This window comes from Watersipora subatra, chromosome 2 (genome assembly GCF_963576615.1).
Source record: "Watersipora subatra chromosome 2, tzWatSuba1.1, whole genome shotgun sequence".
Lineage (NCBI taxonomy): Eukaryota > Metazoa > Bryozoa > Gymnolaemata > Cheilostomatida > Watersiporidae > Watersipora > Watersipora subatra.
The window spans coordinates 69,441,988-69,467,309 of NC_088709.1; the positions used below are offsets into that span (position 1 = coordinate 69,441,988).

At 37.3% G+C, this 25,322-nt stretch overlaps 1 protein-coding gene across 6 annotated transcripts in view; it reads left to right on the forward strand.

Annotated features, from left to right (window-relative positions):
* The window catches only part of LOC137387287 (protein-methionine sulfoxide oxidase mical3a-like), an 81,276-nt gene that overhangs the window by 8,252 nt on the left and 47,702 nt on the right, over nt 1–25,322 (forward strand). For 4 of the 6 annotated variants that reach the window (XM_068073640.1, XM_068073644.1, XM_068073643.1 and 1 more), the window contains exons 3-13: nt 82–130; nt 495–633; nt 6,033–6,163; nt 6,760–7,825; nt 8,948–9,163; nt 9,900–11,465; nt 11,869–12,174; nt 14,036–14,242; nt 16,980–17,632; nt 19,419–19,536; nt 20,119–20,245. In XM_068073640.1, coding sequence (XP_067929741.1) covers nt 82–130; nt 495–633; nt 6,033–6,163; nt 6,760–7,825; nt 8,948–9,163; nt 9,900–11,465; nt 11,869–12,174; nt 14,036–14,242; nt 16,980–17,632; nt 19,419–19,536; nt 20,119–20,245 — 4,578 coding nt within the window. Of the gene's footprint in view, nt 1–81; nt 131–494; nt 634–6,032; nt 6,164–6,759; nt 7,826–8,947; nt 9,164–9,899; nt 11,466–11,868; nt 12,175–14,035; nt 14,243–16,979; nt 17,633–18,592; nt 18,974–19,418; nt 19,537–20,118; nt 20,246–25,322 lie in introns of those variants that run through there. The other 2 variants (XM_068073642.1, XM_068073646.1) reach the window with 2 other exon arrangements.

Consider the following 25,322-nt stretch of genomic DNA (forward strand, 5'->3'; position numbering starts at 1 on the left):
GTAATATAATATTCTGTACAGTCCATTAGCTTTGCAAGTAGCTTCTGCTGTGTCTACTTTCAAAGTCCTACTCTATTGTAGTGACTATGACTCCCTTTCCAAGGAGAATGTGTTTGAGAACAATGAATTGGTAAGTTACGATTTGACTTTATTCCTCTAACCTTTGATCCTTCTTGTTCTGACGCATAAGATAGAAGGATTTGAAGTAGGAAGGAATGACTTCATTTCCCTCATGTTTAGAGTGTTCAGAGATCATCACTAGCAGTCCAGTTTCCAATGGTCAGTGATCAATAGAATTTCCAGGAAAATTGGGGAGTCATGTCTGTAGGCCATGGCCAATCATGAAATGGGTCTTTTGACATCTCAACAAGCCTGCTCACCATGTGATTACAACGATGACATAGCATTATCTTTCCACCCTGTAGACAATCAATGGATAGCAGTCAGCATTCTCCCGTGTTGTATGATGTGTAGAAATCTGTTAAATTTTGCAGGCATTCTCTGTAGCGGAAGGTATAGGCGTGCCAGCCTTGCTGGACGCGGAGGATATGGTGAGACTGGAGGTGCCAGACAAGCTCAGCATAATCACATACGTGGCGCAGCTGCATAACTGTTTCAAGGATGAAGTAGCTGGTAAGGGATGAGTCATATCCAAGTCAGCGCGGCTGATGCCAGTCTCGGTCGTGTCTGAAGCGAGATTAGCTGAGATTAACTAAAAGCCTCTCAGTTCATGTAGCAGATTTGCACTTCTGTACATTGTATCAATGGGTTGTTGATAGTTGGAAAGCCGAGGGTAATCAGGAAACTCAAATTTTTCTAGAATCTCTTTAGTTCCGATTCAATTCCTTCAATGGTTACGGTCATCTCGATAACAGATACCTGCCATTTATGTATCATTAAAAATCACCGAACCAAAAACCTTAAAGTATTTTGCGTGAAAAGAGAAATGCATTGCTGCCACAGTGGTGTGCGAAATTAACTGGAGCTTTTATTGAAAAAGTAAAATTCTCATTTACAACATTGTTGCTCATATACATGCGTATGACTTGAAATAACCAGATGATGTATGTGGTATGATCATATTTGTACAGATTGTTGTCTTTAACCATCAAAAAATGAGATGTTCAGAATTTAGCCTGCATAATTGTTTAAAAACAATTTTACAGCTGTCTGATTTACATGTTTGGAATCAGAACAAAACAAGGATTAATTTGATATATAATTTATGGTTATTGACTAAATTTACAATGAGTAATAATGTTGTAAATGAGAATTTTAGTTTTCTATCGAAGGGGTCCAGTTTATTTCGCACACCACTGCAGATGAAGAGACGTTTATGTTGTCTAGCAAAGTATAAAGTGGTATCCTATGGCAGGTTTGCTCCTCCGTAATAGTTGTGAGTCATGTACTGACAGGTGCTTTCATTCTGGCACATGCCAATGGTTTTCATAGGTGGTCTGAATATGTAACTTTTCAATTGCTGAGTCAGTTGGAAAAATCTAGATTTTGATTAGTATATTCCTGTTTACTAAAAGCTTGATTAATAACTTGCTATCTGGCCTGCGCCTGTGTACAGATAGCCTGTGTACCTGTGTACAGCTGATCTTTGGTAACTTGTAACTGTTCATGTGATGTCAGTGAGTCACTCTGGGCTGATTAAAGGCCTCGGATATCTTCTCGCCATATAGCTGTTTTAGTTTCATGAAATTAGCTCCTGCCTTCATGCTCAGTTTTCTCAGCCTTATTCCTACAATCTCTTGCTTGGTTCGCCTTTAAAGTTGAACACACATATTTTTTTTAGATTATTTGAAAGTATCTATATTTTTCTATCATTTGCGATTGTTTTTGATGTTTGAGGTGATCTAATTGAAAATATTTTTCTAGAATAAAATTTAAAAAACTTGAGATCCCCGTTAAAGTTCTCAGCAGAAAAATACATACGAAATGATGTCACTAGTTGTTATAGTTGCCATGTTGTTATAGTCGTTCATGTTGCAGTGTTACCCGTCTCTATTATCTTTGCAACTATAGGCATCATAATTGCACTTTCGATTGATCTGAGCGTTTTACTTGCGATCCAATTTTATCGGCTTTATTCTTTACATCCTGGCAGTCAGATCTCAAACAAAACAATCGGAAATTATAGAAAAGTACTTTCTAATAAAATCCAAAAAATTGCGTAAGTTTATCTTTAATCCTAGAGGATGATGTAATGATGTAATTTTAGGCATCCAATTTATAAATAGGGTTGGATAGACAACTGTTTGCACTTGTCTTATGAGCTACTTGCCAAACAGCTATTATCTCTTCCAATGACATGGTAATACGTGAAACAAGACTTTCCACAATGTCAACAATTCTGCTATCTCCGTTAGCCACACTTGGCTTTTATACTGCCTCAAGTATGTGAACATACGTCAGCATGCTCGTCAGCATGCTCGGTTTTCATTCATATCTGCATTCTAGTGTTTATTTTCATGTGATATGACACTACCTTCTTATGTTATACAAATAGTATGTCCACAATTATAACTTGATATCTCCATTCTTAGAATGTTGCGAATGGATACTTGACAACTCGACTTGGTGATTAAACAAAACTTCAGAAAGGGAGGTTTGATGGAAAAGTCATGTTTTATATAGGCCTATAATATAATTTAATATTTTCAACTAACTACACTACAGGCTACACTGTGAACTATTTCATGGAATTCTATTTTTTACTCAAATTTTTCGCAAAATCGAATTTTGTCGTTCAAATTAAAAAAAAGAAATTTTTTGTATGATTTTCATACAGTGTGGTCACATAACAAAAACTGACATGTAATTCACCTGTTCATACTATTTGGAAATGTGTTATTTCTGTTGTGTGATGATCGCTTATGAAATTTGTGACACTGCTAATAATCATGGCTCATCACTATTCGATATATTTCTGTAACGTTATAAATCATGAATTGCTAGTGGGAAAAAGTATGAGAAGTAAGATTTATTTAGCAAAACTCTAAAAGCTGATGTCTTACCTCACCTGTCCTGTGATCAAATTTGCTGTTTGCATCAGCAAGTTTGTTCTTGGCGACTTCAAACTGCAAATTCATCTCAAGTATTTGTAGCTTTAGTATTTAGATTGTTCAAATGTCTCTTTTGGATGCAGCTGTGAGCATTTGGTTGGTTGCCTCCTAATATTGGAGGCATTACTCAATAATATATAATAATATAGGCATCACTTATCATTGACTTTTTAACCCTTGCCTTGTTGTTTACCAGTTTATGAGAAAATTATTGTTAGAGTGCTGGTGTTTGAGCCTCTCATTGTCTCCCTACCAACCTCTGGAGCTGATTAGCTGTCTCCTAGTGTTTTGTGTCCAGAATTGACCGTCTACTAGCATCATGATAGGCTTTCTACTAGCGGTGATGGGCTGAGGAGTGAGCCCTTCATAAAGGTTTTGCATTGATGTGATATGACTCCAACGTATTGTACAGGAGCACTGAGATCTTGTTTTTCAAAGACAAGCCATATCCTCTGGAATCATCAGTTTTTATTGCTGTAAACAATGTTGAAACGCGTGCATGTTGTAAAAGTGACATCATAGCCCCTATTGGCATCCAATTGGTGCGTGCATATTGCTTTAGTGATTTGCTCATATTGAATACCGAGTGAAAATATTTAGTAAAACATGTTGTTTCTCCGTGGCCTTACTATCTCTTACTTCTATTGTCATATTTTACTCCTCTCCTTACCCATTTGTGATAAATTCTTTTAAGCCTTCCTAACCACCACCTGACAGGCATGTAATTCATCACCCTTCGCTGGCCTCCTAGTTTCTCCAAGTTTCGTTGCTATGGAAACGCTGGCATCCAATAATGTGTTGAATCGCAATCAGAGAGATATGCTGGTGCTATTTTTGTTGCTGGTAGTTTTTAGTATTTTCTCATATAATTTATTGCGGTATTATTCATCATTAGCAGCTGTTTTTATCGATATTAGGTCGGATCGTGTGTCCTATCATTCTTGTCATTAGTCCTCGGGCTAAACGCCAGTCTCACGCGCGACTGGGTTAATGGAATACCGCAGGCAAGTGACTGTGTAATGCACGCATATCTTATCAAGTTATTACCATCTTTGGAGGTTGTGAACCTTGTTTGTAACGCTAATGACTCGGTGTAATGGCAAAACTCCTCACAATCCATATGCGTACATGATCTCAGCTTATTACAGGTCTTGCGCCAGGTCAAACGTGCTCTTGAGTTCAAGTAACTCATTTGCATAAGCTAATCAATAGACAGTGTTGTATGAAAGATACCTGGTAATTGCTCAGAAGTGAGTGGAAATGTACCACAGCCCAACTTCGGTTTTTCAACGTTTCAGATCTCAAAATAGTTGGAGTTCTAACAAAAATTTCAAATTTTTTGTTTTGGAAACTGGAAATAAATTTGGAACTCGAACACCTTTGATCTACCGAAAATAGTCCTCAGTTGCCAACTGGTCGTCTGTTTTTGATCTACCGAAACTAGTCCTCAGTTGCCAACTGGTCGTCTGTTTTTCATCCCCTTAGCTCTAGTATATAACCCTTGTATGCAGACATATTTGTTGTGGTTTATGAAATATGAACCCTAGGGTGTGTTTTGTATAGCACATCACAGTCTTTTATTAATTATTTTTAGTTTTTGTGAGATTACAATGCCTAAGCTGTTTCTAAATGGTTTAATTTTTCTCAAAATTCTCAAGAAATGAGGCTGAGATATGAATTGCTACAGACATGGCCATATATCCTTTTGTACTCAATTTCTTTATGTGCAATTCTGGTTCCTTTTATATTACCTGCATTCTCGACACACAGTTCATGATGTAAAACACTATAAATGCTTAAACTAGCCATTCTCTAGTACATGAATGGTTTAAAAACTTAAAATTAACTTAAAACTTACAAACTCTATACCATTTTAAAGTGGTATAGAAACAAATGTTTTTAAACAGAGTTCAAGGACAGATTGTGGTCAGAACCGAACTCAGATCATTCTGTACTACTTGCTAACTGCTGTCACACAAGCGTATTTATTTAGCAGTTCCTTGTAGAACTTTCTGGAATTGCCCTCTCGCTCTTGTCCTTTTTGACGTTTAGTAAAAACTTTAGCCTCTTATTATATATCCATTACTGCTAGAAATTTATGCCAGCTGTCAAACCTGTTGAATTTTTATTTCACAAATCTGTTTATTGAGTGAGGCAAATATTATGCTTGGGTTTAGTAACCACTCTCTGCAGTGTTAGGCCCTCCACTGTTGGCTAATTGTTGATTTCCACAGGTAATGATCTCTTGAATGCCAAGTAGTAGTCTTTGAAGGTCGACGGTAAAAGGGTTGTTACAAAGTGCTACTGCTAATGTGCTCAAAGTGTGCCTCTGATGGTATCGGTAATAGTCTCCCGTGTTAGGGTTGCTCAGAATCTATTTGCATCTCTCATCAGTTCACCTCTCATCGGCTAATTCTGTTAGAGATGAGAGTATTTGTGGTTTTAGCATTGTTAAAGCCTACCATAGCTGCGTGCCACTGATAGACGGCCAATCATGGACTCAAAACACCGGTAGACAACCCATCAGCTCAAGGCGCTGGTAGAGTTAAAACACCATTACTAAGATAATTATTTTAAGAATAATGTAGTGGCAGAAGATCGTTAAAGATTTTAATTTTCAACGATTTCAATTTTTTTAAATTGAAATATTTTTAATTTTAAATAATTAAAAAGATTCAAAAAATTTTAACGCTTAACTTTATTGACTAATGTACAGCTGTTGAAAGCAGGGAATGCACATACGACGTTGCAAGGGAAACAATCGAAGTGCATGCTCAGTCCATGTATCCATTGGGCATGGCTCCTCTTGGTGAACCCCAGCACCCTGCAAAGCCAACCTTGTTATCCATCCCTTAGCGAGTAGGAACTTGTTGGAACGACGTTAGTAGAGTGTATATAAATTTTTATGTATGAGAGCAACTCAACATAAAAAAATAAAGACTGATTCGTGGTTACTTGCAGCTGGCGGGCCAGGAGTGAAGACAGCCTCAAAGAGACCTTCGGCACCTGTGCAGAGATCGGTGACGATGCGAAGTCCGGAGTCAAAGCGACGGCCGAAGCTTGGCATGGCAAAGAAGTCAGAGTCGTCACCGGTAGAGTATATCACTGGTCTAGACTAAAGTTGGGGGATTAGTAGTTTATCTCTTGCTTGTACTAGCATTACTAGGGTAATACATGGTGAGTCTGCGAGATTAACCGTGTTGCCTTGATTGAAGGACCACGCCGTACACTAGTTTGGCTTCTCTGTGCAGAAATGCAAGATGTTTATGGAGGTAGACCATCTATTTGTAGTTTATATGATGAAAATAGCATGAATAAACATGGTTTAGTTTGTTTAGCTTATGGACTACACTTTTGCTTTATAAATTCGTTATAAGTCGAAAGTGACACATCTATCAAAGATTTTGACATTGCAATTGTTTTGGCATTCTAAGTAAAATATTCACATTTTACTCTGTGATTTTGCTGGCTGCTGATTCAATACCAACATCGCAGTAGTTGACAAGGCCTTGCACTGCTTTCTTTTTTCTAAAAATAGTCTTCTAGTTTAGAATATCCTTTTATTTTGATTTTTAATATCCTCATTTTAGTTTCCAATTTCTTGATGGTTTTTTCCATTTTTCCTTTGGATAACCTAAGTAGTCATTTAGAAGCTTGTTTCATCCGGTAGATTTATCATCTCTTGCAGGCTGTTGGATCAGCCCCTGAGATGTGTGAGCTGTGTGATGGAAAGGTCTATCTCATAGAGAAACACATGGTTGATGGCAAGCTCTATCACAGGTCGTGCTTCAAGCGTAGCAATCATAAACCTGATGTCAGCTCCTTGTCTGCCTCACACAAGACATCTCAAAAGTCAACCCCAGGTCGACCGTCAGCGCTGCCAAGCAAAGACCTCAAGAAGACACCCTCCTCTCTTCCATCTACCCCCAACACTCCTCCTGACACACGACCAGACTGGCAGAAGAAGTTACAAGAGAAGTCATTGGCTAAACGGGTCGCGGCTAGTGCAATGCCTCGTAGTGGCTCTCTGGAAACTTTGCCTGAGGATCATGCAGCAGCCCCAGCGGCAAAACCAAGCCCCGCACTGCAGACAGTAAAGTTGAGATCTAAGGCTTCCAATGCAAGCAAGACACCAACGCCTCGTGCTGTTAGTGTAGGTGTGGATCTCGATGAGAGAATTGTAAAATTGAGACAGTTGCGGGAGTCAGCAAAAGCTGCATCATCTGGTGCTGGTAACGCTGCCGTAAAAGCAAGGTTGGAAAGGTTACAGAAGATAGCGAGTAAGGAGTGTGCAGCAGACACTAAAAAGGCTCAATCGAGCAAGTCGACCACGCAAAATGAAACCGCCGCAGATAGACGCTCAGCAAGGATACATGACTGCCACAAGGATAGTTCAAAACTGGAACAAGTAGATGGACAATCCTCTATGGAAACTTCCATGGAGGCCGAGTCTGAGCTGCCTTCTAGTCAAACCCATACGGAAGGTTCTAGTAAAAACAAAGACAACGTGCAGTTTAACTCACAGAATGACGCATGTGTAGATAACAAACCTAGTAGTGATCTTCCAAAGAGTGAGGAAAACACAAATCCGTTTGAAACAGAAACTGAAGAGAAACCTACTGACACCCTTATAGAGGCAGGTGAAGTTTCAACTAGGTCAAACGATGAACCACTGGTCAACAGAACAAGAGTGGTCATTAATACTCCCTCAGGAGAAAGTATCCTAACTGTGGAGTCTGGACAACCCACCATTGGTAATCTATCTTTATTTTTATGAACCTCTATAGATGGTAATTCAAGTGCTTCTTGAAAGATTTCTATGTAAGAGGCTAGAACCTGTGACGTTCAGCTAAAGATACCAACACTCTACTAACCCCCTAATCCAACTGCCTTTAGGATTTGCAGAACATTTTTTAATATAATAAGATCGGTAGTCCGCGACGTTAAAAATTCTAGTGTGATGGAAAAGTTGTAAGAGCAGTTGGCCAGAGATCTACGCATTATCTACAGCTTTCTACTGAATAAGCAGGTCTACTCCTAGCAATGCCGGGCTCAATTGGCAATTTTAGAGCTTCCATCTTCCATGTAAATGTGCCACGATATATATATGATTAAAAACTGAAAGTGAAAAATTAATTCACTGATATATTATCTAATTAAACTGAGGGTTTGGTTGTGCCTGCCAAAATCAAGTTGAATTTTAATTATGTTATTCGGTTTTGAGCTTCTCATTTTCAGTTGCAGTGGCTCATCTTTGACCGGATGACAAAAAAGTGCTTCTGTTGTCAGGTGACCACCCCTTTGTTCATTATTTATTACACTACAGTGGCACATTGTTACTGGTAGAGGTTCGTTTTTAAATACTTTGTTGTAGAATTCCATGTTCTTGTCACTGTTACTTCTGACTCTCTCACAGAATTTCTGAATACGTCTCATAGTATAGTAGATATTTTAAGCAAGAATGTTTATGATTCGGTCACTTTTTGAGAATAGGTCAAAATGTGTAACTATTACTAATCTTACAAAATTCGCAAATTTTCTAAATCTCCAGAAGTGTGTCATTAATGGAATGTTTTTTTCTCGGAAGACCTGGTAGAGTCAAGCTAGCTATTCATTTATTGCAGTCATCTGCCATCTCTTCTGTACAAAACAAAGCTAGAACCATGTATGCTAGTTATTGAAATTCGTAATGTTTTTATAATCGATGTACTTATTTGAAATGAAGCTTCACATTCGTTCATGCTTTCTGGATATGCTTCCAGACATCTTATGCAAGTGGTCAGCATTCTACCCAAATAGAGCTAAACACATATGTAGAATATGTTCTATTACTAACCTGAAGTAATTTAAGCTGATAACAGACTAGTGATTTACAGGCAAATCTTCGACAGAAACCGCCGCTCCCGCAGTACCCAGTGCAGCACCAAGTTCAGCACCAATTAGGCCTAAACGATCCCATAACATGAAAGCACGTCCTGCGAGTGATAGTCCTAGCAAAGATGTAACTAGTCATAGTAAACAGTCAGCTGGTGCAGCAGATGGAGCATCCAGTTCTCACACAGGCCTCACATCCAACTTTCTTGATGTCGCAAGTAAGTAGGAACAAGTCTCAGTCCTGCTCTGTGTCATTACACTGAACAGTTTGCTTTTGTGTGATCCCTCTGATCTTTTTCATATTTCTGTTTTGCCTTCATCCTTTAACACTAGTTTGAAATTTTCTAGATATTTTTTATAACTCGTTATTACCTGCTGCCATGAAATTTATTTGAGCATTTCATAACTCAGTTATATTTCTCATTTTGAAAAATCAAATTCAAATCAAAAAACTAAAATTCAAAATTCATTGCGATGAGTGATTACTTACATTCTTGTGTGTCTAATGCAGTCAAATTTGCTGTTTGTCATAGTGTTTACTTCTCCTAAATCTGTTTGGCTTCTCGAATGACAGACTTGTTTCCGCCATTTGATATTTAGATTTTATGATGCCTGCATAAAACAGTTTAAGTTGAGCTTTACTTAAATTTTACTAGTTTTTCGCACTTTTGTCGGCATACCACATGCACATCTCACTTTGCTCTGTTTGTCAACTCATCTTGCCTGCAAGCACCTTTACTGCAACCACACACATCTGTCAATAGCTTAGTTTTGACACTTCGCGTTCTGCACTTTGATTTGGTCCTTGCCCTTTGCTTTGCTACTCTACTTTCGGTTTCCATGAGCACTTCAGCTGTTGAATCATTTAAGAGATTTTTCTGACATGTAGGCTAGAACAATCTGAAATACAAATATCTCTGTACCAAGTTACAGGTGCTGACATTCTGTCTTCAGATGCATCATCTGAACCCGCCGAAACTGGCCCTGAACCGACTGAAACATTTCCCGAGCCCGCCAAAACTACAAATAAATTATCTGAAGATTCGCTGGCATTCAATTTGACACCACCTAGATTCACTGAAATTGCCTTAAAGTTTGCTGAGACATCACCTGAACCCACCAACACTGTCCCTAGATCTACTGAGGCATCACTTGAACCCACCAACAATGCCCCTAAATCCACAGAGACATCACCTGAACCCACCAGCAATTTCCCTAAATCCACAGAGACATCATCTGAACCCACCAACACTGCCCCTAAATCCACAGAGACATCACCTGAACCCATCAACAATGTCCCTAAATCCACTGAGACATCACCTGAACCCACCAACACCGCACCTAAAATCACTGACTCAGTTCCAGAAGCTCTTTTTGAACCTACTGAGATTGCACCAGAATCCACTGAAGCAGTGCCTAGGTTCACTGAAGCACTACCTTCATTGACTGGTTCTGCAGCTATATCAGCTAAAACGGCACATGAAGCTTTTGAAAGTGTCACTAAATTTAATGAAAATGAAACAGTGCCTGAGTCTTTCAAACCTGTACCCACATATGGTGAGCAATTTCCTGAACTTACTCAGGCATCTCCTGAATTTACTGAAATGGTCCCCAACTCCAACCAAACATCTCCCTTGGCCGCTGAGACAATTTCTGAATCTACACAAATATTTACTGAAATTTCCAAAACAGTATCTAAATGCTGTGAAACTGTACCTGCATTTTCTGTGCCAGCTCCACAATCCGTTCTTCAGCTTTCGGAAACACCTGAGTATTTTGAAACCTCACAAGAGTCTCTGCAAATATCACCTAAAACTATTGAAACAGCAACTGAGCCCAGTTATTCAGCTTCTCAGCCTACTATGGATTTGGTTGTTTCAACTGAAAAATATGGCAGCGGCATAAAAGCTATTGTACCTTTTGATACATTTGCATCAGAACCAGTCATTCAAGTTAACATGGCACCCGGGTCTAGTTTAGATACTCTTACCAGTCATGTAGTCTCCGGTGGTGTAGCTGTCAGCAATCCCAGTCTTACATATGGCTACTCAAAAAACATGATAGATACTGTAAGAGAGGAACAAGACGTTTTTGAGAGTAAAAAGTTCTCTGAACCTGAACAAAATGTAATCCCAATGTCTTCTGAAGTTGTCACACAGCAAGAAAACTGCAGTAATCAGTTGTCAGCATTTGAAGAATCTGCTTCATCCCCTACAGCTGATGTATCCATTGAAATGACTAAGGAACCTGGTTTTATAAGTGGGGATTTGACTAAATCCACTGATGATGAGATGAGCTCTGGTATCAAAGAAGCTGTCAATCCTTCATTTTATAAGATGGCTGAAGAGAATGATAGTGAGGCTGCTAGACATACCGTGATGACTAAATTTGACATAGAATCATCCTATAATACAGCTGAACAGGATGATAGCATAGCTACTAAACATGTTGTGGCTACAAAAGTTGACTCAGATGTTGCGGAGAGACATGACTCAGTGGAATACTTGAAAATCAAGGATTGTAAGTGCCACTTACTAAGTGGGTGGTCTGAGAGAAAGCAATGTGGTGTCTGTTTGTCTTCCTTGTTAGATGCTTTGCTGATGCATCTTGTAATAGCTATTTGTCTGAAACTCTAACTTTATTGCTGATGGTAATTGCAGCAAAGATCAGTTACATTTTTCTACTAACATACACAGCAATAACTAAAGTAGCTTTAATAACTCTAGGCCTGCTGATTGCTTCATCATAACTCTATAATTTTATTATGCTACCTGCGCTTTCCTAACCACAGCTTTTTTGTTCTCCCACCATTACCATTTGTTGTTTTTATATTATTTACTTTCGTTTGTGACATGTGGTTCCTGGATTCTGTTGTCTTTGTGTTGTGATTTTTTCCTTACTGGCTGTTGTACTGTACTACTAGGTAAGCCAAAACCTGTCCGTCCTCCCCGGTCACCGGCTGCATCTAAGAGACAGAATAAGAATGCTGACACTCACTCACAGGTCCTATCTCCAGAAATCGAGTTATCACAACAAGTGGCACACAATATTGACAATTCACAACCGAAAAAACTTGAATCTGAGTCTACCAGCAGTGTCAGTAAGGTCAAAGTTGCAGAAGGTAAAATTGAGACGCCATCACACAAGATGTCAAATCAAAAGTCCCAAGTTTCTACTGATAAAGAGCGTTCTACGACTCCCCCAGCCAGGCCTCGAACTAATGCAGCAGGTGGGACTGGATTTAATAAACATTAAATGTACAATAAAGGAGCTGTGAAAACTAACAAATTCTGCATATGTATGAGCCTATCTGTTTGCAAGCCAAGTTATCATGTTGGCTTCTGTTTATATTATATCGTGTATAAGTTGCTTCAAGAGGTGTTGAAGGTACCGTTAGGCTGAAATCTTCTGATAATAAGCATCTGATGGGTGCCCATGACAGCTGATACTCGTGAATGATAAATGATAACAAACACACTGCGATACTCTTACCTGTTAGAGACACTAGCCATAATTTCTAGGCTTACAAATCTGATTTATGGCATTCCTTTCCATCAGGTTTCTCTCTGTCTGTTCATTCCATGTCGTTAGCTGTACTCAGCCTCTTTGGTACTTGCAGTGTATGTGGTGGGCGTCGCACACCGGCACTTACCAATAATAACAATGGCAGAGCGAAGCAGAGAAATATCTAGCATTATCTGGTGTTTGATTTATTTTTATAAATTTAAAATCGAATTCAATGGTCCATAACCATACAAGTAAGCTATTATTACACGCCTAACTTCATGAATATTTTTACATTCTGGACAGATTTATGGTTGCCTTCTCAGAGCTTTAATGGCTTTCGTTGCTAGGTAATGGCTTCAACTCATAAACATGTTCTTTAAGGAGAAAAGTACTAAAATGCTTTTACAAAAATGAGAAACCTTTCCTCTATTTTTTATTATTTTTCTCTATCCAGATTTACACATTATATGGTATTAAAGAGATGCAGATTCAACCCAATTATAGGACATAGTCAGTATGAGTTAATAAAATACATTTTGTTTTATGACTAGAATATGCTTGTGCTTATACATGAATCTTGTTAGAGAAACCGCATAATCATATCATATTAGAACTGAAAGTCTCCCAAGTTGGATGGAATTAAGTGTTTTATCCACCTTGTTTCTTGTCTGGCCTTTGATGGTTTTTGGTCATCAGCTACTTGTACCTGTAAGGTTATTTCCTGCGTCTTGCAGACAATAAATTCATAACAGTTTTAACTTTAACGTTATGTGAGCAAATCATTAAAGGCAGGTTCACACTCTATCGCCGTATCTCAGGGTTATCCTCTTGGCGATTATTTGCCGACTTCGCAAACTGATGACATCGCTGAGACAATGCACATATGTCAGTAAACATTGAAGCTCTCAAACTTTTTCGATATTCTCGCATCCGCGACAGTCTTCATAATGTGCACCACTTTGGATACGGCGATTGGCTGTCGGGGCTTCCTTAATCTGTTTTTCCTCTCATGATAGTTGCTGCGGCACTAGATTTTCATCATTTTAGTGACCGAATTGTAAAATGAGAACACTATGTGGTGGACTATTCACCTGTGTAAATGCTGATGGATTTGTGATGGTGTGAACAGACGAGCACCAATGTATGGGAGATTAACGCCGACGTACTGCGATATAGTGTAAATCAGCCTGTAGTACGGCTTTAGGTGTAAGTACACTTGAAAAATGTTTTCTTACCCTTGTTGGTTCAAGTTTTTAGTTCAAGGACTCAAGTCTGAAAAATCAATTTTTAAAAGATCTTCCATACTTGTCACCCTCTCAAAAAGCTTGAGGGACTGACTTTGATGCAAAGTTTGCTGCTCTCATAACTTTTGTTGTGATCTACCAATTTGATCTAAAATAATCTGCCTGTTATGGCATAAGTAGATATTAACTATTTTAAAAGAGTTGGTACAATTTTGTCAATACGTAAATCGGAATAAACTTTCTAGTTGGCATCATTAATTGCTGCCTTGATAGTGTTTTGCAATCGTGCGTGAGAAATGTGAGTCATGTCATTCCAACCAAGATTATCATTGTTGCTAGGTTCAGCCAGTAAGTCTCATTTCTACATGGACAAAGAGCACAAAACGGTCACAGAACCTCCTCCTAAACCTGCACGGCAGCCAGCCTTATCGAAAGAGCTTGGCGACTGGCAGGAAAGTCTCGTTAATTGGTCGGCAAAGAGGAAGGGAAAAAAAGAAAAAACTGAAAAACCACACTCAACGTTCTATACGGATGCTTATCCCACAGGTAACAGCAGATTATCTCACTCTGGCAGCTTAAGCAGTGTTTTTGAACTTAATTGAGGTGGTATCTTGATCATTGTACTTCTAGAGATAGTTATTAAAAAGGTCATTCTGCACATTTGCATTGTAAAGAGGCTTTGTAACATAGCAAGGAGAATTGTAATACATTTTATAGGTAAGTATATTAATACGTACCATATAACAATAATGCTCATGGAGAGATCTTACTTGGCCGGAGTATAAGAGAGATGTATTTTAGTTTTTTTTTAAATTTATTTTCATTTTTAATTTATAATGAATATTTTTACCTCGCAAAGTACTGAAACCGGAAAAGCTGAACTGTGTTAAGTGGTGAGAGATTACTGCAAATACAAGCAAACCTCCACTAACGATCACCCCCTACATCCAATTTGTCCAACATACAAATTATCCAACATACAAACATCTGACATATAAATTATTCAACATACAAATTATCCAACATACAAATTATTCAACATACAAATTATTCAACATACAAATTATTCAACATACAAATTATCCAACATACAAATTATCCAACATACAAATTATTCAGCATGCAAATTATCCAACATACAAATTATCCAACATACAAATTATCCAACATCCAAATTATCTAACGTGCAATGTTAAGATGGTCAAATATATGACTTTACACCTAATTTATCTACAAGATACGAACTTGCTGAAGCCTTGCAGCTTCGTAAGCAAAAGTGAAGTGGGAAAGGTGAAAATTAAAACAAATAAACGTATAACATTAAAATATGTAAGGTAAGTTCATTTGAGTTGCGTTCAGTTAATATAAAGAGGATTAGGTTACTCTGAGTCTTTCTATAACTACCTCTACCTATAACCCTTCATAATTCCAAGCCTATGTTTTTATTTAAATGTCTCCAAGGTAAAGTAACATTATAAACCACTTCTATGAATTGCTTTTTCATTCATTTCTGTTTTGCATTTTTTTATATTTGTTGTATGTAATTATTTTTAGTATTTGTTGAGGAGTTATGGCAACATAGGAACAAATTAAATAAATTACAGTGCATTTATATGGGAGTATTTAATCTGACGTAAGATGGTTTTAACATACAAAGCAGTTTCAGGAACAACTTAAACTCGCATATAGAGGTATGGATGTACCATTGTTGTATCGTTATTATTAAAAAAAACTTTGAAATATGCTTTCTGAAAGGAAATGAATAAGCAATAATTAGCAATATTTATGGCCTGCTGATGGCTTTTAATTCTTTGATGCTTATGTTCTACAGACTGAAATGCTTTCATCAGTAAGGAGATGAGTTGTAGGGTTGGAAGGTCATGATTCTGTCATCATAGTAGGTGCAATAAATAGCCTATATTTTCTTGCTCAATGTCCTTTGTGCTGTCCAGCAGTCTCTCGCTCTCATAAAAAATATATTACTAGAGTGCGGTTTGCTATTAAATCATGTCCGTTACAAATGCGCGAGTCCAAGAAATGTGCTTGTGCGTAAATCATCCTTCTTCAATGTCTAAATAAAATACTGAATAACTGGGCTTGTCTGTTGTCAAATTTGGAAATTAAGGAACACTGTGACCTCTCCAGCTCTGGTTTGGTAAACACGTTTTTAGTAAATTTAGGTAATAGTGCGGTGCAAAAATCACAAATATATCACAAATAAGTGTCCTTAATGCTTTAAATTAGAAGTTGCCTTCTCTTTTTCTAAACAAAAATTAAACAGCTGCGTATTCCACAATTCTATATTCTAAGAATTGTTCAGTTTCGGTTTTTAGTGAGCAGACCACAATTTGTTCTCACATTCATTTGAATTAGAGCCAACTTTTGAAACAATCAAATGAACATTATAACGTTTTATAATTAATTAATTTTATAATTAGTTATAACATTTTCCGCTAAAGCTAACTCATTATGAAAGTCTTGGAACCCTTTTACCGCGTAAAATATTTTAAATTCCTTTTTGTGACTGTGGTCATTGAGTGAAAGGGTAGTGCTTTCTTCATAAGAGAGAAAATACATCATAAAAATAGTGAAAATAAATGCAAACACACGATTATGACTGGCTCCATAGAACAGTGGAGAATAAGAATTTGATATCACTCAATCATTTGGCCATGGCTTTGGTTTTGTCACAAGGCTATCCAACTAAATTGTAGCAATATTTTGAACCACAGGTAACGGTTGGCATTTATACAGTGTATCTCATAGTGCCAATAGCTACGTACTAGCATGGTTAAAATGTTCTTTGCTTACAGACGGCCTCTGATCCCCTCTAATTAACCATGGCCTTGTGAGTATGTCCACTGCATTGCCTTTGCACATTTTTCTAGAACTTGACACCCTTTGTTTGGCAAATGGTAGAATCTCTCGTTTGATAATATTTCATCTGTTAAAATTAAAGACCCGTCATTGTTGCTGCACTGGATTGTTGTGTTCATTGCCATAGCAACGCTAAGATTGACGGGGTACAGCGCAGAAGTTAACCCTAAACACTAGCGTTTTCGTCACTTTTAATGCTATATGCCTGCCCATAGTTGTTGTCCTGTTCCTAGCCAAATTTCTTGCATTCAGATTGGCAGTAGTAAACTTTGTTGGTTCCATCTGAAGTTATGATTTGTTTTGTTGTTCTTCCTTGTTACTTGACTCGTATAAAAATTGCAAGGTAATTTCTAGAAGCAATCGTTGCATAATCAGGTGGTATTATGACAGTTTCTTGCTTTTGTAGAAAACAATCCATTCGGAGAAGATGACGAAGATGTTATGCCAGAAGTCTCCACAACGAATCAGAACAACTCTGAGAAAGTCAGCGATGGTTATGAGGCTGCTCTCAATCCTTTTGCGGAGGATTCCTCTCCAGCAAACCCTTTTGAGGAGGAAGAGGACACTACTCCAGTAGAGCTGCCAACTAAGCACAAGGTCAAACTAATGCCAGGAAACCCTTTTGAAGTTAGTGATGACGATGATGATGAGCCTAAGGAGGAGGTTAGCAAACGGAAAATAACACCAGACTCTGACTTGTTCATAGAGCAACCCAAAACGACTCGTACCAACAGGCATAATAAGATTATATTACCAGATACTAGTGATAGGAAGATAACTCCTAAGAAGAAGCTAGCTCCGCCACCACCGACCCCGCCTTCGCTCCAGAATCGACTATCTGAGGAACAAACTCCAGTCATATCAGATGATAAGGAAAATACTACAGTGACGCTACAGGAATCTAAACAAACTATAAATGAGACAACTCCTACTGACAAATTCATAGAGCAAGATGAATCTAAATTCCATGACATTTCTGACGATGAGGGTGTTTCTATTGAATCACAAAAACGCAAACACCGACCAGCCCCACCACGGCCCATGCCTCCTAAGCGTCGGGTACGTAAGCATAAACCTAGCATTCTTTCCTGTATGTCGTGTATTAGTGTCAAGGCTGTGAAAAGGTCGCAGTCGCCTCGCTGGAAATACTAAGCCTTTTGAGTGCTGCGTATTGTCTCAGGTGATGGCTGAGTGTAGCTTGCAGTGTGAGGACATTTATGCCTTTCGCGTGTCTCTTGAGTGCCAGCTTCTGTAGCGTGAATTGGTAGAAACAAATATATTTGAATCGTTATAATTGTACTACCCTGATGCCTTATTACACCCTCGCCACACTGTTGCATTAGATTTTTTTTCAGAAGTTGCTTGTTTAATAGTCCTTGCACTCTTTTCATCAATCCTTCCACTAGTTGCACAGCAACTGCATGAAATGATAGTATAGGACCGTGCTAGCATGGCAGTTAGGCTTGAGTAGGAGTTACCCCACCCTACGGGCTGCTGCTTTTCTCATACATGTAGACCTCCTACCATGATTAGCTTCGGCGAATGGTATTATTTACTACTATTTTTAGTGATTTCACATGCTGTTGAAACCTATTAGTTCTCATTGTTAGCATTTTATTGTATTTCATTCTAATCACCCAAATGTCTTACTCTCCCCTGCAGTCATCACACACACACACACATAATCACAGTTTTTAAACAAGCAACTGTTATTCCAAGTGCTATTTGACATATAAGTTGTCTGCTGTGTTTGTTGGTATTTTAAACAGAGAAACTCACGAAGCTTTGATTTTCGTTAAAACAAAAAAGATTCAAACGACTCCTAGCTGATGTTTTCATGTTTTGGATAAAGTCTAACGATTTTTGATCTCAATGTTTCTTTAATTTATGAGCATGTATGACCTTTGACCTATATTTGATCTTTAGAAATCTTTTGTTATTGTAATTAAAATAACCATTTCCTCTCCCTTTCTCTAACCTTTAACCTAATTGGCTGTTTGTTGTTCTTCTTTTATTCAGATTTGTCCAGTTTTTCAGCTATCAGTTTAATTCTGTGGCTGTCTCGACTCTGGTAATATTAACCGCAACATGAGAAATGCTTGGGCTGCTAATATGTGACTCTCTTGCTATATGGGACATTGCATTCAATCCTCGTATTCGTCAGCAGGTTCATAGGGATCTTTGTTTATCCTCGCTTCTCATTGACTTCTGAACTTCCATTTTTACGCAGTTTTAGTAATGTTTTTATGTTTTATCGGGTAAAATTATGATTATTTATTACTCGGATGCTAAGTCAATACTCTAGTCAAGTTTATATTGTTTTAAACTCATTACAAGCTGCTTTTTATTATACAAATGTAATACGTACTCAAAAATAATACATTACTTTGTTTATTCCAACCTGGAGTTATTCCATCAATCAATTGGGCAGACAACTCAAGAATTTAGCATTTTGCTTTCTAGATTAATTGAGTTTTAGTGCCCTGACTTTCTCCCGGGTATGGATCAAGTCTCGTCGGCGAGCCAAGGTTTGTTATATTGTGCATGCGTGTGTTTCCCGAGTGTGCGATTGGTAGCAGGTTTTGTGTCAGCGTAACACCATGCTGCCGCTTGTTGCTTGTTTAGTAAATGTCTTAGCTTATGTAGAATCAGTCACTTTTGAGGCTTACCCAAAACTAACCCCTTCTTCAGTCTAACATGCTCATGTGTGGTGCTCTTGCTTTTACACACACAAAAGGCATGAATTGTCCTCTTCCGTCAAATATATTGCGTGATATCATCTTTACATGGAAAAAATGTTTAAACAACTGGTGAAGTTTGTATGAACGTTTGTGTATGGTTTTAGCCTCCAACAAACTATGGTGTTGGGCCTGAAGAGCTTGCCAAGGAGCTCGCTGCAATAGAAGACAAACAGCGACATCTAGAGGAAGAGGGAAGGAGGTTGGAAAAGGCCATCAGGACTGGTAGCTATTGTAACTGATTTACTCTATAGATTTTATTGGCACCTACCTGACTTACATAATACATAATTAGTTGTTCTTAGCAGCAGTTCAACAACAGTGGCAAATAATATAAACAATAAATATTAACATTAAATAACAGTAAATGGCAAAAAATAGTCAATAAATATTAAAAATAAATAGCATCTATAAGTGAAGGCAATGAATATTAACATTAGTTACCATTAAATAGCCAAAAGTAGCAAAATAAGTACAAGAACTATAAATGATATAAATATATAAATAATAACAAGAAATAATAACAATGATGGAGGAAGCTTTTGATGAATTAAGTTAACATATTGCAAATAATCTGATCATGTGATATCACAAAACTTTAGATTTATCTTAAATAAAGCCTCATCGGCTGGTATAAGCTTTTTACCTCACCAACTCCATGAAAACCTGGTTTAAATGCGTTGGTTCTAAAGCAGCTTGGTGTCACAAGCCCACAATTTTTACCCATCCATAGAACATACCAGATTATTTCAAAGATGTCTACCCACTTACATATGAAAGATTAGTAAGACAACTCCTGTTTTTCAGCTGATGAGGCCATGGATAAACATTCAGTCAGCAACGCTGATGATGATGATGAGCTTATCTCTAGGTGGTTAGAGACGGTCAATGAAAAGAATCACTTAGTGCGGCGTGAGGCAGAACTCGTCTTCATGTAAGTCACTTTCCCTTTCATGAATACAGTAGACGCTCCTATAACATAATAACTCTTATAAAGTATACATCCTATAAAGTATACATCCTGTAAAGTATACATCCTATAAAGTATACATCCTATAAAGTATACATCCTGTAAAGTATACATCCTATAAAGTATACATCCTATAAAGTATACATTCTATAAAGTATACATCCTATAAAGTATACATCCTATAAAGTATACATCCTATAAAGTATACATCCTGTAAAGTATACATCCTATAAAGTATACATCCTATAAAGTATACATTCTATAAAGTATACATCCTATAAAGTATACATCCTATAAAGTATACATCCTATAAAGTATACATCCTATAAAGTATACATCCTATAAAGTATACATCCTATAACGTAAAATGCAGATAACGTAAAAAATTTAGGTGAAGTTTTTGCTTCCGATTACGTAAAAATTCCATATAACGTAAAGTGTCAAGTCGGGCGAGTTTTCAAAACCAATTTGAATGTTAGTTTATTTCGCCGCACTTACGAAAGGAAAAAGGCCGTGAGTTTAGCATTATATCTATTATATATAACTTTCACGACATTCTAATTCTTCGTAATAGATTGTTAAATGTTTCGAGAAACAGGCGAATAAAATAGTTGCGCAATTGTTGATAAATACAAAGGCGCTTGATTGGTGCAGGTGTTACAGCATCGGTCTACCGGTCATAATGTCACGAGTTGGAGTCTTTATTCTAAGCTTGACCCTTGGATAGTGATAGACAATGAACAGGTAGAACTGCTTTTTATAGTAAAAAGATTTTATGGTTTGGCCTTATTGTAGACATACAAAATATTTGTTATGAAGCTTTTCTTTGCAGAATAGACTTTGCTGTTTAGAAAAATAAGTAAATCATTGTGTATGGATGTCGAAAATGTGCAGTCCCTATCAACTCGGTGTAAATTTACTGCAATGGTCTATAAAACCAGTGAGATTGATCATAAAAAGGAGAAAAGTTGTTAATGCAAACCAATAATTCTGCAGTTACGGTACAAATTGAAAGAGTTCAGTAAAGTTTCTCCTTTTTGCATGGCCGAAAGGGTAAGTTTGGAAAGTTCTTGGACCGGATTAGACAATTTACATGTATTTAACAGTTCTTATAATGTAAGTTCCCTATTACGTAAACATTCCTGGAATGGATTATTTACGTTATTTCAACTTATTTCAATTTATACAGGAGTTTTCTTATCCTGTTCACTGTATCAGGCAGTAGGAGTCACACAATTCATTGCTATGCTCTTGATCACATGTGTCAAACTCAAAACCCGCGGGCCACATCCGGCCCACCCTGTAATCAGATTTGGCCCGCCTCGTAATAAGATCTGGCCCGCAAGATCATTTTACATTTTCATTATTATTCAATTATTATTATTATTCAATTATTATTATTCATTATTATTCATGATATTATTTTTATTGTTATTCGAGACCCATCGATATGGAGCACTGATGGCATAATACTGCTCAGAACTACAAATCCCATAATGCAATGCTTCAGCTGCCTTGCTGCAAACTTATCGTGTCAATTTACCCTGAAGTTTGTTTCATAATGATATTCCTGTCTGTTTTTATCCATATTTATGTTCCAAAAAACATTAAGTTTTAGTGTGTTCAATAAATGTTTATCCTGTTCGGCCCCATGACCTAGATTGTGTTTTGAATTTTGACCCTTGTACAATTGAGTTTGACATCTCTGCAGTCTTGATAGTATATAGGGTATAAAGGTTTGCGTAAGATGAAATGGCATATTGGAGAGTTCATGTTGTGTAGGGTACATGAGTATGGGGTTTTACGCATGTTTGGCTGATGTAATTGGGACCGGCGCCTCACAGCAAGTTAAAATGGGTGAGCCAGAAGCTTTGTAAAGGCACTTTTTCATTAATTGTAAACGTTTAGTTTACAAACAGGTTGTTTATATGATCAAGGGTGTTTACGAGTCATAATAAAAGGCATCACAAGCACTTTTACATTTTACAAATGTAACAGGAAAATAGCGAGCAGCCACTACTGCTTCACAGTAAGGAGGGATCTCATTGGACAAGAATATGAGAGAGATTTATATTTTATTTATTTTTTTAATTTTAAATGTTTTAATGATTATTCTTTACCCTGTGAAGCACTGAACTTGCAAAAAGAGAACCACAAAGTAGGGAGAAATCACTGTATTTCTTTATGGTAAATTGTGACTAAATCACACATTGATTTACAAGATAATATAGAATTCTAGCAAGTTTAATGGTATTCCCTTGGAACAAGGGAACTCAACTCCGTACCACTTATATTTTAAATTAATTTCATTTAGTTTTAACTGATTATGACAAGAGACGTGTTTTTACTTTGCTAAATCATTTTTATGAGCTGATGAAAACTCCGACAAGCTTATCGCAGCGATTTGATAGTCTCGTCTTTGAGCGCAATTTTCAGACTTCCTTTTTGAATTGTCTCCTCATTCTCAAACAAGGTCTTAGACGTAGGATCATTGAAGGCGCGTTTGATTATGTTGTAAGCCTTCCATAACATAAATTGAATGCCCCTTGTGCCTAGGCCGCCGTTAGGAAACATCCTGTAAAGCTAAATGTGTTGTTATCATAACATCCTGGGAGAGCGAAGGGCAGAATATTGGCCAGTTAACCAGTAAAAGCTACGCCCACACGTCATCCTACAGATGGACTGACTTGTTTGACTTCTATATTAAAATTATAGATTGTTCCGGAAATATTTTTTATAAATCTGAAAATATCTTGTAAAATTTTTTCCGGCTGGGAACTTTTTTAAACGCCAATAATCTCTAACTGACGCATACCTTAGGAATAAAGAGAAACTGGCTCGGTTTCCTGTTGTGTAATATTCTTACTGCAGCCAGGTATCATGGGAGAAACGTGAAACAGGAAGCTAAGTATCAAGGGTGTGGTCAGGATTACAATGGAGTATCATTACAAAAGCATACAGCAGGGAAGCTAATATTAGATGTAGGCTATGTTACACCTGTAATAAAGGGCAATTACTTTGTCATTCAATGCTCTGTTCTCAGACTATGTTAGCTGGTTAATTATGTATGTGTCTCCGAGTTTGGGGTATCATTGCAGTTGGCAGAGGGCTATTCGATATGGATTCATCCTTTTTATATATGAATTGCGCCTATTTTAGCTAACTCATAGTCTGGCAAGTTTCAGAGTCGTTCTTCCTTGCACTATCTTAAAACGCATTTCATTACAACAATCGTTGCTCGCATTGTTACCAAAGAGTACCTTGCATTTTTGCGCTTGATGGCTGATTTCATGTTTTCAAAATAACCAAGCAAATATGCCTCCAATAATATAAAAATAATTTATTCTTTATAAAAGATAAATTTAAAAAAGCAATAGTTAGTTACATTGTACAGAGTTATGAGCCAACACCGTAACTAGAGGGTTGTCTGCCCATATATGCATAGCATGAGATCAATAGGTTGTGTTATAGTACAACTAGGCATGCTAAATATGTGTGAACTGTGCACACCTGGCTGTTTTAACGGAGAATACTTTCAGCGATAGTTTAATGAATCTGAAGGCAGGTAATGCATGACATTACGGAGCCTCTTGCTTCATCCCTCTGTAACATTTACATTGTCTCATGTGTTATCGGTCTCATTATCAGCTTTTTGATCAAGAAGAGCTCATAGAACGCCTGCTTAAACTGCTTTCTCTCTCACTATCATCTGTTTTTATTTATTTCATTTGTTTATTTATTGTTTAATTGCCGTTTTCATGAATTTACAGTTAATAACTTGAAGTATATTTTTAATTCGCAAACATATCCGCATTTACATCGGCGAATAATCTTCAGACAGAGTTCTCATTACACAACACGGTCACTGAGAATACTAGTCCCGCAGCAACTATCACCGAGGGAAATATAGATCAAGCAATCCGTGATGGCCACTCACCATCATCGAAATAGTACACATTGCACAGACGTTCGTGGATGCTCTGCAAAGTTCACGAAAGGTTTGACAGCTGCAATGTTTCTCGACATATCGACGTTGCCTTGGAATATCATCGGTTTACGGTGCGGTGCACATAGTTGACGAATAATTGCCGAGGGGACAATCCCGACATACAGCTATACATTGTGAATCAGCCTTTAGCCGTGTTTGTCTTTCCTTGAAGTTATTTTTTCTTTTCAATGTGCAAGACTAGATTTGCAGTAGCTGAAAGAAATAATAGAATGAGATCCCTGCATGATTACAATGGAAGTTCACGCTTAAGCTTTATACATGCAGTAAAAATACAGCAATCTCCAGGGTTGTGACACGTTAGAATTGCACTGCGTCATTGCAGTGCAGTACGCAATAATTTTGCAGTGCATTACAACTTTCTAATGTATAGTAAATATTTACTGCTACTGCAACTGCGCTCCTACTACAAATCACCCACTATGATCTATCGAGCATTTACTTCCATGAAGCATTACCTGAAAACTAGCGATACATGCATTCTGCAAAACTGGAAACTGTGTGTGTACTTCATGTGTTATGTTCAACCATCAAAAATGAAGTGTTCAGAATTTAGCCTACATAATCATTCAGAGGCATAGGTGAACAGCTGTTTGGTTTACATACTTGAAATCAAGGAGAAAATGAGGATTAATTTAAAATATAATTTATGACTATTGACTAAATTCACAATGAGTAACATTTTTGTAAATTAAATTTTTTTAGTTTTTAACAAAAGGGTTCATTTTATTTTGCACACAACCGTATGTACAGAGCTCTAACCTTTGCAATCATGAATATTCGTAACTTGGGTTTAAACTGAAAGCCTTAAAACCGTAAATCAACAAACAACCCACCTATCTCGCTTCCTGACTTTGAATTACGCATCCTGCCGCATAAGTCTTGGCACATCTTTTTCTTCTGTGCATTTTAACCACAATTGAGTTTTGCCGATTTTAATCTTGAAACATCCTGGCATTCATATCACCTAAAGCGATAAACAAAGTTTTAAATACAAACCAAATTCTCAAATGATAGAAAAAGATTCATACAGTG